This window comes from Pteropus vampyrus, unplaced genomic scaffold (assembly GCF_000151845.1).
Source record: "Pteropus vampyrus isolate Shadow unplaced genomic scaffold, Pvam_2.0 Scaffold436, whole genome shotgun sequence".
Classification (NCBI taxonomy): domain Eukaryota; kingdom Metazoa; phylum Chordata; class Mammalia; order Chiroptera; family Pteropodidae; genus Pteropus; species Pteropus vampyrus.
Window position 1 is genome coordinate 360,895 of NW_011889217.1, and position 17,720 is coordinate 378,614.

A 17,720-nucleotide genomic window follows, 5' to 3' on the forward strand; every position below is an offset into this window, starting at 1 on the left:
CAGTGAGCTACATACTGAAGTCAACAAGCTAGACACAGCTCCTCCCTTCAAGGAACTTCCAGTCTGGTGGGCGCAGTTCCAGCATATATTCACCTTCCACAGACTTAGCTTTGAGTTATTCTACTCTTCTTCAGATACTGACCTAGCTGCTCTTTCTCTCATATGTCTGTCTCATTACATTTCAGACTGGATGCCCAGGGGCACTTTCCTGATCATCGTCTGCCTCCTCTTGACAACAAATTTGTATTTCTACACTTTTAAACTATTCAGACAATCTTTGACCCTCCTACCTTGTTATTCTTTCACTAGCAAAACTCCAGCTCTGCATGTCAAAATAACACCATTTAATTAAATTTACTTTCTTCCTTTATATACTCTCAACCAGAGTAAAACATCTACTTACATAGAATAATATCACTCTAAATTATATGGCCTTTAACAAAATTTTTAGCCACTCTCCAAAAAGCTTTTGATACAGAAGAAACTTCACTTCCCACCTATGTGACTTCTCCCTCATGTCTTAGAGATAGGGAATATGGCATGTGCAACTGAGGAGAAAAAAAAGAAAAAAAAAAATTTAGACAATGTAGAGTTAGCCTTTCTCTCCGTGGTAGTCTACTACTTTACTAAACCATATTGATTCTCACCTCTCAGAATCCCCACACTGACTCTGTACTTAGCCAAGGGACTGGCTTTGGCCAATGGGACATTAACAAGTATGATGTGAGCAGAGCCTTACTTAAGTGCTTACCCCTTCGGGTGATCCTCTTCAGAACCTAGCTGCTGTGAGAAGCCCAACTTAGCCACGTGAAGAGTTCACATGAAGGAGAACTGGGATCCCAGCCAACATCTGCAGCTGAGCTCTCAGCCAACAGACAGCATGTGAGTGATCCAGCTTGGAAGGACCCTCCAGCCATAGTCGAGCTATCCCAGCGGCAACCACATGGAACAAAGATGAGCTATTCCTGCTAAGCCTTGCCCTAATTACAGAATTTTGAGCAAATAAATGACTATAGTTACTTTAAGCCACAAATTTTGGGGGCAGTTTTTCACAAAGCATCATATAACTGGAACACTCCCTTTTCTTTAAAAAAAAAAAAAAAGGCACCATTCCTACTGTATGCTGAATTCTTAACACTGAAATGTCTGAACTTTGGGTCAAGGGTCAACTTTCCTAATAAGAGAGCTGCCTTATATATTTGTATAATTGCTAACTTAATGTCTGTGCCCCCATTCATCTGTAAACTCCATAAGGGACGGGATTATGTCTGTCACAGTCAACACTCTTTCACAGACCTAGAAAAGACCCTAGCACACATTAGGCACTCAATCAATATTTTAGTAAATCAACAATGTGTTGACTTACTAGCAATATTAGTTCCTCTGTTTCAACAGGATAGTAATTTTTATGACCACTATTACAGCAAACACTTATATAATGTTTACTATATGTAGACACTGTTCTAAGCACTTTACATATATTAACTCATTTAGTCTTCACAATAACCATATGAGCTAGGTACTATTATTATCCCTTTTTACAGATAAGGAAAATGAGGTACAGAAAGGATAAGTAACTTGCTTGTTGCAGGGCCAGGATTTAAACCTAGGGAGTCAGTTTCCAGAATTCATATATATATTTTTTAACTATGTTATTACTACTTTATTATTATTAAGGAATCTACTTCTATGATTATCATGAAGCCCAGGCTAGGTTAACACTGACAAGTTTCTCCACCCTGGATTTTCTGGTTATAGTCACTATCTTCTCTCTCCACCTTAACTGAAAACCCAAACTCATAAGGCTTCAATCCCTGTCCTTCTGTTCCTGGAAGATGCCAAAGCCAAGATGCAAAGCCAACAATGTACAAAAATTTTTCAGAGAAGACAAACCCTCTATTTTGTTTTATGAGGCAGATAGCAACCCCAAACCCAGACAGGATGGGATCTGCACAGGCTGTCAATCAAAATCCATATTCTTAACCACTGCACTCCCTCTCCCAGTTTCTTGTCCTGGTCTAGCAGTGTGATTGCTGTTGAAGTGATAACAAGATAAGGTTACACACCAGATGACAAAGAATATCTTAATAATGATGAAGACATCGTTGTAACTATGCAGGTAGAAAGCTGCACATAGGGACCAAGTTCCTGCCCTGAAACACCTTTATAATGTTAATGACAACAGGAAGATGACAGAATTGAAAAGTGTTGATGCTCACCAGGAAGAAACACCAGGTCCTACCTACCCCCAAACCTCTAACTTTGCCAGCTAAAATGACAGAACCCCAACCTATGAGCTCAACTCAACCCCAGACCCCTTACAGGACTGTAAAGAACCCTGATTCTGTAGCCTCTAGTTCAGCCCTGAGTCTCTTTAAATGTCGGTGCTATCATGACCTATAACTGGGTCTTCCTGATGCTCAGCACAGAGACCCATGGCAAAAGGCCCACTGTGGCACCGTCACCAGCCCTGCCTCTGCTCTGAAGGACAGCCTGGATGTGGAAGCCTGATCGAAGTCAACGGTACCCTCAAGGTGCCCTGCAAACTGGCCTCCCAGTTTGATAAGTACAGTACTTACTTGGCCCAACACCAGCACCAACAACAACGAAAAGTGTGTGCACACACATACAAATGCCCCTGGCCTCACTCCCATATCTGGAGAAGACATGAGAAATTTAACATTCATTAAAATATTGAAATGGCAGTTTAACTCAACAGTAGAAGAAATATTTCGTGACTATATTGCTTGATAACTACAAAAGGGATGCAGAGTTGGGGAATAGGATTTTAGGTGTTGGTAATCAGGGTGAGCCTTTCTAGATGGAGTCTTTGAACTCAGTCTTCTCCATTACATTCACCCAAAAAATACTTTTTGATACTTACTATATGCCAATAACTGTACTAGGTGAAAGAGATAAAACATTGGGAAGCCATCACCACTGAGACAGTCCTCCACCTCAGAAGCATTATTTTAACCCACTGAATAGCTTTTTGGTGTGCTCCCATCAGGCTGTAAGAGGCATCCTTGTGAAATGGTCACCCTATCAGGGATGCTGTCAAAAACACTGCTGCTCATATAACACAATGTTCTCTTTATGAGCGTCCCTGGGAGACAGTCCAATCTGATCTCAGTTCCAGGAATAGTTTTACTTCTCCAGAGTAACGGGTTTGTTTTTTTATCTATGGACACCATAAATTGTGGGACCAATGAGGCTGTCCGCTTAGAGAAAAATTCATGGCCCAGCTGTAGCAAATGTAAAGGTTATCCTATATTCATTTTTAGCTTTATCCCTGGCTCTATTTTGTCTCTACCCATGTTTTTACTTCTTTATTCTCTTCACTTTTAATGTATGGCATCTTGGTGTGAGTTTTTTTGTTTTTAGGTTTTTCCTGTATCTTTGGAAATGGCTATGAACTCTTTCTGGAAGACAGCATCGATGTTTATAATTTATATATATATTTACATAAATACTATGATAGAGATGTGTCCACAGGGTGATGTGAGCACACTGAGGGCTTATAAATCAGTCAAGAGCATTAGAGAAGACCTTGCAGAGGGGGTCGTTTGAGCTGAATTTTTCTTTTGTTTTGTTTTGTTTTATTGAGGATGTTTTAGAGTTCATTCACAATGCAACAATTGTTAAACAAAACTGAGTTGTCACCAAGTGCAAGAAGATGCTAAAAAAAAGTCCTGCAGAATAGATTTTTATGTCATATCACAATTTATGGGATTACACCTTAGAAATTGTTTATGACAAGTTAAGGCTACTATCACCAGTTTCCTTACATCAATTTTTTCCTGACAAAAAGATCATGAAGCAAAACAATTCATATCTACATCAGAATTTGTGTGCAGAGAAGGAAATTCAGATGGAATATCAAACTTGTTAGGAGATATTTGATAGCAAAATGAGGTCAAGATTTAAAATAATAATAATCTAGAAAATATATACACACAAAATGTTCTCAACTGGATTTCTCAAATAAATAAGGACAAACGGCATTTAAGAATTTAAATTATCTAGATCAAGAGTCTCGGATTTGGCAGGGATATTAAAAATCATTTACTTCATTTGCATACCTGTGCAGCAGTATTCTTCCTTAATTCATTCTGTCTTGTAGGTTTATCCCCAGCCCTAGAGTTTCCCTGGATAGTGTAGTTGCCTGTGTAAGAACAGGGTGAAAGAAAGAATAGCTGCTGACATACTGTTTTCAATGTGCTGGATCAGTAGATTATCTTTTAAGTACTCAATTTAAGTTTTTTTCCCTCTTAAGTAAGAGTTCTAGCAATATAAAAACTCATATGACAAACTACATACAGAGACCTCAAGAAATAGGTTAGGATTTCATGGATAAAGCATTCCACTCGGATAAAGCATACCAAAAGACAGCAATAAATGTTTACTGCATGTCCTCTCAATTTTCAATAGTATGGAAAATTACAACCATTTTCCTTCAGGAAGAAGGAAGGAAGGAAGGGAAGGAAGGAAGGAGATAATTAAATCAGACATACTCCCATGACCTCTTTCAACTATCTACAAGGCCGGGCACTTTAAAGAAAATACTTTCATTCTGTCCTCACATTAGGGAAAATTGTTGACTTTTAGAGCAACTAAATAGAACACATTACTCTCTCCCTGCCCTTCTATTAGAATTTTTCTTAAAGCTTAAAAGCAAAATTACCTGAAAATTGTTCACTGCTAAGAGGAAAGGCTAATCTGAACTCAGCCATTAGTCATTGACATGTCTCAGAGGAGGGCAGCCCAGCCAGGCAAAAAAAACCACCAGACTATAATGCTAGGCTGGATAGTCAGTGAGGGCAGCAACCAGCTCTTCTTTTTCACAACTACATACCCAAAGACCAGCTAAAAGTCTGGCACAATGCATATTCATTCATTCATTCATTCATTCATTCATTCACTCAATAAATACCTCTGATTCAGTACCTGCTGTGTACCAGGCTCTGTTCTAGATGCCTGGGATATATCATAAAACAAAGATCCCTGCCCAAATGATATTTAAATTCTTTTGGGAAGGGGTGTGAAGAGAAGAGACAATAAGTAAATATTGTGTTATGTCATAAGTGCAATGGAAAAAAGAAAAAGTAGAGCAGGTTAAGGAGGATTGGGAGTGCTGAGGAGCAGCAGATTACAACTCAGAATAGAGTAGATATTGTAGGTCTCACTGAGATGATATTTAAACAAAGACCTGAGGGAGGCAAGGTGCTCAACAAACCTTTGTTGATTAAATAAATAAATCAAAGCAAAATGAAGGAGTTGGGATGTATAAGGGATGTCTAGTCACAGCAAAAAAAAAGTTTGAGAAGGTTGGCTGTTGGAGATGAATCTGGGGAGGAGGTGGGAGGCTCACTAAGGGCCCTGGGTGCAGAGTTAAAAGGTATGAATTTTTAAAATTTAGAGTTTACAAAGAACTTCCACTTATAGTCTCATTTAATTCTCGCTTCCCTAATAAAGTTAATTTCATCTCCATTTTACCAATAAGGAAACCATGCTTACAGAAACTGGGTAATTTTCCCAAGAACACACAGCCAATAGGAGGCAAAGGCAGAATTAAACCTGAGCTTCTGACTTCCATCTTCAGGATTTCCTTACTGCCCTACAACCTCCCCCAAGAGAAAATACACAAGTAATAGAAAGGAGAATTACAAAATAAAATATGAAAATGCTCACATGCCAGTTATCAAAAAACATAGATATGAGATAAAAGTAAAGTTTAATGTAGGTTTTTAAAGTTATACACCCTGTAGAGCAACCAAGAGATTGTGGTTGCTCAAAAAAAGTCAACAGTAAACTAAAAGCCTATTTTAAATCGCATGTACTATGGTACTGGTAAGAGAAAATGTGGCTGCAAATCTATTACTACCATAAATTCCTTTACTATAAACTTTTTGAAACTTTTAGTTTCAGATTGACTCTATTTCTCTTATAAATACAGTAACACTTTGCGACTTCACTTTCATAAATAAAACTATTTCTCAATTATACAAGAAATATATGAATACTTTAAAAGGTTAAAGTCTCCAACCAATTACTACCCTCCATCTTGGTCTTCAACCTCAGAGATAAGTAAGTAGTACTATCAGTTGGGAGTGAGTGCCACAGCTTTTTCTATGGATACTTATATACCCAAGCGCTTCCTAAATATCTACAACTGGATGTGAATACGTTTAAAACTGAACTCGTTTTCCCCTGAAGGCCAATCTGGTCCTCTTTGATTTCCTGTGTCAGTCTACAGCCTTACCCAATCAGAAACTTTATATTCCATATTTTGTCTGCCCATTCACCTACCACATCTAATCAATGCAACAATTCCTCAGGTTTACCTCTTTACTATATTGTTACTACCCTCTAGTCTCCATTACCACTTCCACTTCTTTAATATTGGCTCTCTTTTCCTACTACTTCTACTACTGATGGACCAAGTTCATGGACTTGTGACCTGTGCAGTCACACAGGGTCTCATGCTTAGAAGGGCCCCATGCTTGGTTTAATGCTCTGCTGTCAATGTCTTGAAATTCTCAATAATTTTCAAACAAGGGGCCCTATATTTTCATTTTGCACTGTCTCACAAATTACATAGCCAGTCCTATACTACTGTAATAGCATCCTAACTGGTACCAATTTTCCCAGTAAGGCCCTGCTGTAATCTACCCTTCAAAATTCTATAGGGAATTAAAAGATATTCCATTAAAATTGGATCAAGCAATATAGGGCACAGAGGTCTCCCCAATTCAAGGCTAAGACTTCTAAAGCATAACTTCAAAAAAGATGAATTATTAAGGAATTAAATTTCTATGAAGGATCTAACCCATTATTTAAGGACATTTTTGCATTACAAATACTTAGGGAAGGTGGCCAAAGTAAATACAATCCTCTCTAAGGCCAGATAATATGGGAGACCACATGCTTTACATTCAGAAAGACTAGGTTCAAATTCCAATTTGACCACATACTGTGTGACTTTGGACAAATTATTCAAATATCCTAATTTTTATTTTTTTATTGATAGAGAAAATTATCTGGCAGAACATTTGTTGAGACTTACAAAATAAAACGGACCCAATTCAGTTCAACAAACACTACTCTGCACTGGACCATGCCTTCATACCAATAACATAAAAATGAATAAGACTTCCTTCTAAAGGGTACAGTATAGAAAAGGAGAAGTAACTTCACAATGAAGAAACCTGACAAACATTACCTCAGCCAGGTGATCAAGGTCAACATCAACGGTGAAAAGTCATGTTCATAGTATGTATTCTGGATATGATTTGATGAAACTAGAACTTTGCTATGAGAGAAACATTAGACAAACCCAAATTGAAGGACGGTCTACAAAATACCTGGCCAGTACTTCTGAAAACTGTCAAGGTTATCAAAAATAAGGAAAATCTAAGAAACTGTCACAGTCAAAAGGAGCCCTGGAGACATGACGACTAAAAGTAATGCAATATCCTGGATGGGGTCCTCGAACAGAAAAGGGACATTAATTAAAAACTAAGGAAATTCAAATAAAGAATGGATTTTCACTAATAATAATAATGAACCAACAATGGTTCATTAGTTGTGACAACTGCATGATTTTAACGTAAGATGTTGACAACAGGGAAAACTGAGTGCCAGATATACAGAAACTCTCTATACTATGCCTGTAATGTTCCTGTAAATCTAAAACTATTCTAAAATTAAGTTTATTTAAAAAATAACAATTGGGGGGTGGGGGTTGCAAGGCAAGAGAACAGCTCATAAATAAGACTGAAACCATGTTTAGTCACAAGAGAACCAGAACAAATCGGTGATACAAAAAAAATTCCTGCCCCAATAGGCCCCACAGTCAATTAAAATCTAAATGTTGCAAAAAATTTAATTTATACAAGCATGAAAATAGCATTTTGGCCACGATTTACTTCCATTTTGTGCTTTCCAATAAAACGTTTCTCTCCTTTTCAAAGAAAAAAGGTAATTTTACACATCTAAAACTGGACTAACTTCCACCTTCCCCAATTCTGCCCCCACCACAGCCTCCTCTTCCTCCTCTTTCTGGGCTCCGCATCTCAGGAAGGGTATCTCCAACCATCCTATTGCTCAGGCCAGAAAGTGGGATGTTAGTTATGACTTCTCCCTCACTTCTGCATCCAGTCACCATGACCTGCAGATTCCACCTTTATATTTCCCTCCCTCTCCATTTCTATTTAGGCCTTATCACTTACTAGTCCTATTTTTCACCATAAGAGCTTGCAAGAAACTACCCTTCACATTAGCACCTAAATGACAGTTCTAAAAAGTAAATATATTCAAATCAGCTGTGAAACAGAGTTGCTATGAGGATTTTAAAATGACATTTGTAGAGTTTAGCGCAGTGCCTGACAGGTGCTCAAAGAAAAAAAAAGTCAGTTGTTAGAGGTTATATCACCCCATCCTTAAAATCTTCCAGTATTTTTCAAGAGCTTTCAAGATAAAATTCGAATAACATAGTGCTTGAGTTCTTATGACTTGGCTCCTGCCATGCTTTCAGCCATCTCCAGCTCCCTGCATGGTCATGTGATCTGGTCACAGGTTACTGAAAGTTAACCAAGCACACCATTGAAAAAAAGGAAGGTTCAACATCATAAACATTTTAATTTTCCCCAAACTGATATATAAAAGCACTGTAATCACAATCATAATCACAGTGGGATTGGGGGAATCTACCAGAAATATTCCTACATTCATCTGGAAGAATAAACACACTAGAAAATGCCAGGAAAATTGTAAAAAGGAGGAGCATTGAGGGGAACTAAGCCTCATAGGCATTAAAATGTCTTTTATCTCTATGGTTAGCAAAGACTTAAAAAAAAAAGAAAAAAGACAGAATCCCCCATATGGGCAAGGCCCACTGAAACACTGCTGGGAGTAAAATGTAAATTTATTTATTACAATTTTAAAACTGCATTCACCTAAAAATTTCAATTCTAGATGTCCATCTTACAGAAATACTTGCATGAGTGCCCAAAGCTGTATTTGAGGATTTCTCAACAATATTTAGCATTGTTTGTAAAACATTAGAAATTGCCAACATGTTCATCAATAGGGGAATGGAAAATATAGTGCCTGCATCCTACATACTACGAAGTCATTAAAAATAACAAGGTAGATTTATTTATCCTAACGTGATGACAGTAAATTCAGTGAAAACAGCAAGTGGCAAATAGCATTATATGATTCCATTTCTTTACAAAAAAGGTCACATACTAAATTATTGGTAAAGTGCTTGTATTTTATGTAAATAAAAATGCTTCTTAAAAGTGTTAACTTCTATTATGAAAAACTAGAATATTCATCAGGACCTATTTTCAGCACCACTGAGATAAATTTCTATGAAGAAAAAAGTGTCAAACGGAGTATATATAATTTAATTTTTAAATAAGTACTACAGTAAAATGGCTATTTCCAAAGTTACAAGAGTATTTTGCGAAATGTCTCCCTCCCATTGGCCTTTGCCCAGCACCCAGATCTCCCCACAAGCAACCATATTACAAGTTTTGGGGTAGCCTTCTGAACTATTCTATGCACATACAAGCAAAAAAGTACATAGTTTTCCTTTACTTAGTTAATTTTTTATGCTCGTTATTGTTAATAAAGAATTATGCTCAACGAGCTTGCAAATTTTAAAAGTATTTTCAGTATCGCATTTAATAGCCTTATGTTGACAGCCTCAAGATGGTATCATGTTTATATATCTCTTCCATCTAAAAGTTGTGGGGATTTCAACTGGGTTCTGCCAGCAAAAAGAAACACTAAACATGGTTATATTTAAGAAAACACTAGACATGGTAAGATTTATTATGGAAACTCTTCAAGTGTTTGGATATACACTATTCTGATGCTTGTCATATGCTTAACCAGTGTCAGATTCAGAAAATTGTTACATCAAAGTAGGGACTTTAGGACTACAATGCCTACACAACATAGGTACAATATTTATTATTGTTCTGCTGTTCTCTCAGCCTGGGATACTCATTTAGACGGTGCAAGGTTTCCCTACTCAGCACCCCAATTGTCCTCTCGTATGGGAATTTATCACACAATTCATTCTTTAGTGGTGAACTCCTTGAAGGCAAGGGCCATGACTTACCTGATTTTTATATTACCAAGCCCTAGTATCCTGCCCTGCAGTATCATACTTTTAACTACTGGTTTAAAAACTTTATACCAAAGGTAATATTTGAAAAGGTAACAACTAAGATTGGAAAAACTGGGTGTTTGACAACCAGAGCAAAAGCACGTAGGTGAAAAATTGCATTTGGGAAACTGCAGATAGCTCAGTGCAACTGGAGTGCCCAATTTAATCAAAAGAGGTAAGGCTGTGAGGAGATACACATTGGCATGCCTCCAGGGTCAAGTTCAAAATCCCTAGTTAAGCAAGATTTACCAAGAGGTGTACCCCAACTCGTCCTGAAGCCTCACCTCCTGCCATTTCAGCCCACTTAGCTCTGGCTATATCCAATTACTTGAAATTTGATTAAAACCTCATATTCTTTCACACCTTAACCTTAGCTTTCCTTTGTACCTTGTCCTTTGTTGCGAAAGCTCTTCTCCCTTCTTTAAAACTCAGCTCAACTGCCACTCTCCCAGGGAAGTTTTCCCCGTTTCATCAGATTAATATAGGAGTTTCCCCCTGCGGACCTGTATCACGTGGTTCCTTCATAGTTCGTCGATTTGTCTGTCTCCCCACTAAAAATATAAGCGATGTAAACCGGGCTTTTGCAACTTTTCATCTCCAGCTTTCTTGAAGCTAGATAGTATTTCTACGTTTATTGTGTTACTTGAGACTGACTTCATTTTCCAATATACCCCCTCCCAACGTTTGAAAGCCCAGGGACTCACTTTGCAGACTGTAGATGCAGGTTCAGACTGGTGGGACCTTAAAAAGTCAAATAAAATACGTTAGCATTCTTTGTGCAATTCTGTATCTTCACAGAGCCAAACCAGGTGAACGCCTGGCCAGAAACAAGTTCACGGCCCTGTTTGCTCAAAAGTATTGCAAAAGTTTCCCTGTTTGGCGCTGCCCTGAGCCCACTGTGTAGGAGACAGCAAGACCCAAGGCAGATAACGAGAGTACGAGAGCCTGGGCTTACACAAAGAGCTCTTCCAACTTCGCACGTAGAATTAAGGGGCCATAGACTGCGCGCGAAAAGGAGCAAGATCCAAGGCCTGTGAGACTGCTCTGGGGCCCAGGCCCATCTTGCTCAGCATTTCTTGATTAGTGGGTTCCCAGAACCTCAGGGTTAAAGAACCAGCCGGTAAGAGACGCCGAAAGAGGTAAATGAGGGGGCAGCGGAGTGGAGGTGGAGCACGGCTTTGTTCTGAAAGTATCCCGTTCCGCATACAGCGCCCGCCCCGCGGTCCTGTTCCGGGGCCCTCGCAGTCCTCGCAGGCGGCGGCGACCGCCACGCCACTGATTTGGGAACCCCGAGTTAGCTCATAATTGCAGCGCTCCTGGGCTATCCCCGCTCCCGCCGGAGATTTGCTCACTCTCCGGCCAACCGAGTGGAAGAGGCTCCAGAAAGTTCCAGGAGCGCGAGAAACCCGGGCTCACGCCCACTCCCACAAGGCCCTTCAGCACAGCCCACCGCAGCCCGAGCTCCCCCGCGCGGTTGCCCAGGTAACCGCCGGGCGGTGGCAGCGGCGGGAGGGGCGGGACTTCCGGCGGGTGACGCGCCTGGGCTCGGCTACAAAAGACGGCTGCAGCGCACCGGGAGGAACTTTCCAGAACGCTGGGCGAGAGGCGGAGGAGCGGCCGCTGCCCGAGCTGCGCACAGCGACGCGCTCCTTCCCGCTCCCCCACACCGGCCTCGGCCTGCTCACCGGTGAGTTTCAGCTCTTGTGCTTTCCCACGAACCAAGGCTGGCGACATTGGCATCGCTGGGAAGCCAGATGGAGCCGCGGTCCGGAGGCGGTTGGCTCCGCGTGGGCGGGAGGGTTGTTGGTTCCAGGATCCACGATTCCCTTTGTGGAGGGCTGGTGTGGTACCCTGACAAACTATCCCCGGCCCGAGACCGTTCACGAAGCTTCGCCCACTACTCAACCTCCCTGAGGTCTCCAAGGACCTGCCGCCTTAGGCTTTTCCTCCGTGCGCGCCCCCTCCCCCCGCTCTCCCTGGTGGGGGTGGGCGACTCTGTGCGCACGCGCAGAAGGAGCCAAGGGCGAGGGGCTGCGGGAGGAACGGGGCGGAGGCTACAGTTTCGCTTCTCCGGTCTCCCCTCCTCTTTGTTGAGGGCTGGACTTCTCCCACCCCTTCGATTCTGGGTGAGAGAGAGAAAAGGAAACGGTAACGGTCGGCGTCAAGTGCAGAAGGGAACCCAACGACGTGTAAGCTACCCTGGCTTGCGGGGGCGAGGGGTTCGGTGGTCAAAGTGGAGGAGCTTATGAGTTCTGTGATTGGGAAACATCTTCAGGATTGAGGGGGAGGGAAGCTGGCGGTCTTAATCAATTTCACAAACCACTCCCTGCCTCCCTTGTACCCAGATGTTTATTTTTTTTCTATAGAGTGTGTGGCTCAATCGGATTTACCAGAAACAATGATAATGTAGTAACCGATGGACTGAACCTGTTAGTTCTCCTTTTGATTACTTCCGTCACTGCTGGGAAAGGGAAACAGGAGAAATCCAGATAATAGTCGCGTTAGTATGGAGGCTATCGTGGGGGAGAGTGGGAACCAGCTGTTATAGAAAGAGGCTTTTGAGTTATTCCCTAATAGTTATTAGCTTCTATTTAGTTTGTTAGAATTTACAATTAAATTATCAAAAGAATTGTTACTCTGTGAAGTTTGTGGAAGGCGGGGTTCTTATCAGATTTGGTAAATAATAGATTTCTTTGCCTTAACTCTGATTTTACTCATTGAAACTACCGGTTGAAAGTCGGCTAAAATTGTATTTTATTTCAGGCTGTCAAAAATGGTGAAAGAAACCACTTACTATGATGTTTTGGGAGTCAAACCCAATGCCACCCAGGAAGAATTGAAAAAGGCTTACAGGAAGTTGGCCTTGAAGTACCACCCTGATAAGAATCCAAATGAAGGAGAGAAGGCAAGTTTTGTATTCATACGCATAAACATAGCTGAATATTTCATCATATGTATGATAGTTCATTACAACCTGAAATTAAGTATGTCTAATGTAGTGGCTATGCTATGTGATGCTTTTTTGTAAGCAGGATTTATTCCCCTTTTCTCAAACAGTTTAAACAGATTTCTCAAGCTTATGAAGTGCTCTCTGATGCAAAGAAAAGAGAATTATATGACAAAGGAGGAGAACAGGCGATTAAAGAAGGTGGAGCAGGTGGTGGTTTTGGCTCCCCCATGGACATCTTTGATATGTTTTTTGGAGGAGGAGGAAGAATGCAGAGAGAAAGAAGAGGTAAGAATAATCTGGTCCACATGTAGCACTTCAAAGTAGCCCTTGGTCAGAGCAAATTCTTGAGAAGTCACCTGTTTTAAGTGTTGATTTACATGTTGGTATAATGTTGCAAACTGGAAACTGCCATTTTGATTTATGGTATAGTTCTTTTTAAACGAGATTTGATGTCACTAAAATTAGCTAAACCAATCCAGCGTTAACACGTGAGTCCTTCCATAGCTCTTAGGTACATACCACACTTCAATAAGGTTATCAAGCATTAAAGGAAAAAGTATAGAAACATAATTTTCAAAGCCTTTTTTACATACAGAACAAATTTTACTTGACACCCACCACCACCACCTAGTGGGAGGTACTGAGGCCTTACTCAGTTGGAAGGGAGTTAAAGTTCAGAAACCTAAACTTGCCTCGTGGTTATATGAAGCAAGGCATTGGTAAAGTCAGGATTGGAATATAGAATTATGTCTAAATAACGTGCAATCTGTTTAATTTTCCTTCAGCTTTGTTGTATCAAAATACGTGCCCTTAATATCAGAACTGTCATTGCCTGGCTGTAGAACTATTCTTTACAGGAATACAGTGTTCCATTCAATCTCACTTTGTTCCCGCTGTAGTTTACACAAACAAGGGCTAATGGGTAGAGCCCATCAAATAAGGAATAGGCAAACCATTAAATTTCACTTTGAGCTTTTTAAAGTTCAGAAAGACTGAAAATTGTAAATTTACTTTTTTCTCGAAAGATGTTTTTATTTTTAAGAAATTTACCTCAAGACAGTTTGCAATCAAAATCAATTGCCTAGTATGGTTTGTCCCACAGAAAAGTAGTGTTTATTTTTTAATTTATTTTTGAATAGTGAATTGACTAGCAAACTCTTCTATGTAATTTAGCTCAATGAAAGGTCAGTTTTTGTGTGTGATAACAGAAAATACTTGCCTAATTAAACAAAGACTTTTTTTTTTTCCTTCCCTATACTCCCAGCTCGATAAAGCTAAAGTAAGAAGGGCAGCTTTCAGCATGCTGGAAACAACTACATGGGACTGTATTTGTGATAACAGAACCCACAGGTAGAGCTAGGAGCAGAACAGATATAATTGATGATACGTCACACTTTATTGGAAACTAAAAATGTTCCTAACAAACATGTTCTGCATATAGGAGTTTGAGAACTTTTTGCACTTAGGCATAAGGTGGTACTGTTTTGTGGTGGATAAAGTCCTCATGGAAGAATCACTAGCTAGGAACTTAATAACCATTGGCAGGTGACTTCATTTCTGTAGCCTCAGTGTCCTCATGTGATCTTCACTTTTTACTTTCCATTCTGAGATATGACAGTCTTTTGTAGCCATTGGCCATGTTAAATTTAGGTGATAAAACAAAGACAAAAATTCAGTTCCTTAACTGCAAGAGGCATATGTGCTCAAAAGCTATATGTGACTATTTGTTATTGTGTTGGATAGGTAGCACAGATATAAAATGTTTCCACCACTTTAGAAAGTTATTTTGGACAGCACTATGATAAAGGATATGAAAAATCTAGCCTTTAAACTAGTGCTGGCCAAGCAATAAATGTACTGTTCCTGCTTCAGGAAGAAATAGGAATTGATATTGTACATCAGCTTTCCTGGCCAATCTTGATTAGCTGGAACAGTATGCTGGAGAATTTTTGGATGAAGTAATAGGCCATGTTGCTTAATATCATAGTAAGTAAAAGAAAAGAAATGCAGTTAGAATAATTATTGTGAAATGTGTCTGTTTAAATAACATTGGTTTTCAAGTGATTTTGCAGTTAATATTTTTGATTGCCATAGTTCGTAAGATGGCCAGAACTACATTATTAGATAAATTACTTAATCTCACCTAATTTTCTTCATCTGAAATTATGTTACAGTTTGATGATCATGTGTTGATAACGTGGCCAACATTCTAGGTATATAATAGGTACTCAACAGGTATACGCTGTGAGCCTCATCTTTCATTATCCTTTACCATTTTATAGTGCATTGAACACAAAATGCAGCATCTTAGATTTTTAATGAGCAATATTTTGTTCTAGGTAAAAATGTTGTGCATCAACTCTCAGTAACCTTAGAAGATTTATATAATGGTGCAACAAGAAAACTAGCTCTGCAAAAGAATGTGATTTGTGACAAATGTGAAGGTATGGTCTTTTAACATCTTCAGTATAACTTAAAATGGAATTGAAGCCTTTCCGGAGATACAAAGCTGGCAAATAATATACCACCTAAATCTTAAGAGAATGCTGGTATAAAGAAAACCATCTAAATGTACCACCTAGAGAAATACTGGTAAAATATCAGCACTTTTTTATGTGGATATTTTAAATGTAGTTTGGATCAATATAATTTGGTGTCATTTTTTTTTGCCTCAACATTGGTCAGAGACAAACACGTTTTCTCTAAAAATCATTTCAGTGGCTTCATTGTCCAATATTTAAACAGTGCCCTCTTTTTGGACTCTCAGTTGTTTAGGGACAAGTTAGCTGTGAATCTCTAAGCTTTTTATAAGAACAAATTATTTGTTGAATATACAGTACCTTCTAAAAACTAAAATGTTCTCATCTAACAGGTAAAGTATGTCCTATGAATTGTGCTTTGGGAGCATGTGTATAAAATTCAAAATTCTGAAATGGCTCCTTGGAAACAGTGTTTATGTTTATAGATAACTGAAGCTGATTACAGCTATATTTTGTCAAAAGGGCTAAATTATAGGTCTTAGGGCAGCATTCCATCACACCTTGCAAATATTAATAAAGTGTAGTGTTTAGGAACTATCTTGTTAAAACATTGATTATTGTATCCAACACAAAGCAAACATAATTTAATATTTTTTTTAACTATTAGGCCGAGGTGGTAAGAAAGGAGCAGTAGAGTGCTGTCCCAATTGCCGAGGTACTGGGATGCAAATAAGAATTCATCAGATAGGACCTGGAATGGTTCAGCAAATTCAGTCTGTGTGCATGGAGTGCCAGGGCCATGGGGAACGGATCAGTCCTAAAGATAGATGTAAAAGCTGCAATGGAAGAAAGATAGTCCGAGAGAAGAAGATTCTAGAAGTTCATATTGACAAAGGTAAGTTCTCAGCCATTTCTAAATTCTTGAGTACTTATTAACATTACATTTTATAATTGTTCAAAATGGTTGTCAGTAGGGTTAGATGTGTGTGATGTTACCACCCAAAGATATCTTAGCTATGTAGTAAATGATCTTTTTCCGTCTAGACATTTTTATGCATTTATAGGGAATACATTTGGGATCGCCTTACTAAATAGAATACTGACATCAGTGAACGATTGAATAGCGTTCCAGACTCCTTTTTCATTAAATCAGTAGTTCCTCCACCTTTTTTTTCTTGCAGTTTTTTGCACGCATTAAGTTCCTTAAGACTCACTCAGTTGAGGGATATGTGTACTTTGAAGGATTTGGGAGAAAGGGGATTTAGTTGAATGGGGGGGCTCATTAAAATTAATATTCTCTTGAACTTTTTCTAATGTTTTGTTGATTTGTAGGAACTCAGATTATGAATATTGATTTTTTTCAAATTTATATAACTTCAGAGTAAATTCTCTAATTTGCTATTCTTAAATAACATGGTAATTTGAGACTTGACTTTTAAAATGAAACTAGTTATATACTCTGAATTCTGATTTGGAGCTGTTAATATGAACATCTCAATATATACATCTCAAATAGCTTAAGCCTCTGCATTAATTTTCTCCCATATGAATCATAATAACTGCCTTCTATTTTTTTTTTCTTAATTGGCTTATGTTTAGTAGGTTTCAGTTTTTCCCCTCCAGTAAGATGTTCCCCTGTTGCTACCAACAGTATGTACTTAGGAGGGCATTAATTGCAAGTGAAGCCATTTATTCTGCACTTACCCATACTCTACAGTAATGGAACAACCAGCAAAACTTAGATGTATTTGTTTCACTAGTGTAACGAGACAGCCACATTGCTGCCCCATGAATGATTAAAGCCAGGTTGTTTAGTTTTGTCAGTGTAGGATACTGGTATTGTGGTTTAAGTCCTTATATTTTTAGAGCTACGTACTAAAGTATTTGTGAGTTTATTGGTATATCTGGGTTTTGCTTCACATATGTAGGTGAAAGTATATGTGAAATATTAGTCATGAGTTGATACCTAGATTAATAGATATATAGGAATTGTACTATTGGCTACGTTTATATAGATTCGATATTTTCTGTAACAAAACATGAAAAGGTGCTCTTGTTGGATGACCTCACTGATCATCAATTCAGAAAATTATCAGGAAATAACTAC

The 17,720-nt window shown here is 38.9% G+C and overlaps 2 protein-coding genes across 9 annotated transcripts in view; one reads left to right on the forward strand and one right to left on the reverse strand.

Annotated features, from left to right (window-relative positions):
* The window catches only part of APTX (aprataxin), a 35,629-nt gene extending 24,042 nt beyond the window's left edge, over positions 1 to 11,587 (reverse strand). Inside the window, exons 1-4 of one of the 3 annotated variants that reach the window (XM_023524031.1) lie at positions 11,139 to 11,587; positions 10,888 to 10,924; positions 4,083 to 4,165; positions 2,580 to 2,656 (exon numbers count right to left, since the gene is read on the reverse strand). The gene's annotated coding sequence lies outside the window, so the exon portion shown is untranslated. The remainder of the gene's footprint in view (positions 1 to 2,579; positions 2,657 to 4,082; positions 4,166 to 10,887; positions 10,925 to 11,138) is intronic. The other 2 variants (XM_011381387.2, XM_023524033.1) reach the window with 2 other exon arrangements.
* A 154-nt stretch (positions 11,588 to 11,741) lies between these two features.
* The window catches only part of DNAJA1 (DnaJ heat shock protein family (Hsp40) member A1), an 11,855-nt gene continuing 5,876 nt past the window's right edge, over positions 11,742 to 17,720 (forward strand). The window contains exons 1-7 of one of the 6 annotated variants that reach the window (XM_023524029.1): positions 11,763 to 11,870; positions 12,315 to 12,372; positions 12,550 to 12,612; positions 12,947 to 13,088; positions 13,241 to 13,418; positions 15,473 to 15,577; positions 16,281 to 16,508. In XM_023524029.1, the coding sequence (XP_023379797.1) occupies positions 12,957 to 13,088; positions 13,241 to 13,418; positions 15,473 to 15,577; positions 16,281 to 16,508 (643 nt within the window). In that variant the 5' untranslated portion in view covers positions 11,763 to 11,870; positions 12,315 to 12,372; positions 12,550 to 12,612; positions 12,947 to 12,956. Of the gene's footprint in view, positions 11,871 to 12,314; positions 12,373 to 12,549; positions 12,684 to 12,946; positions 13,089 to 13,240; positions 13,419 to 15,472; positions 15,578 to 16,280; positions 16,509 to 17,720 lie in introns of those variants that run through there. The other 5 variants (XM_011381378.2, XM_011381381.2, XM_023524028.1 and 2 more) reach the window with 5 other exon arrangements.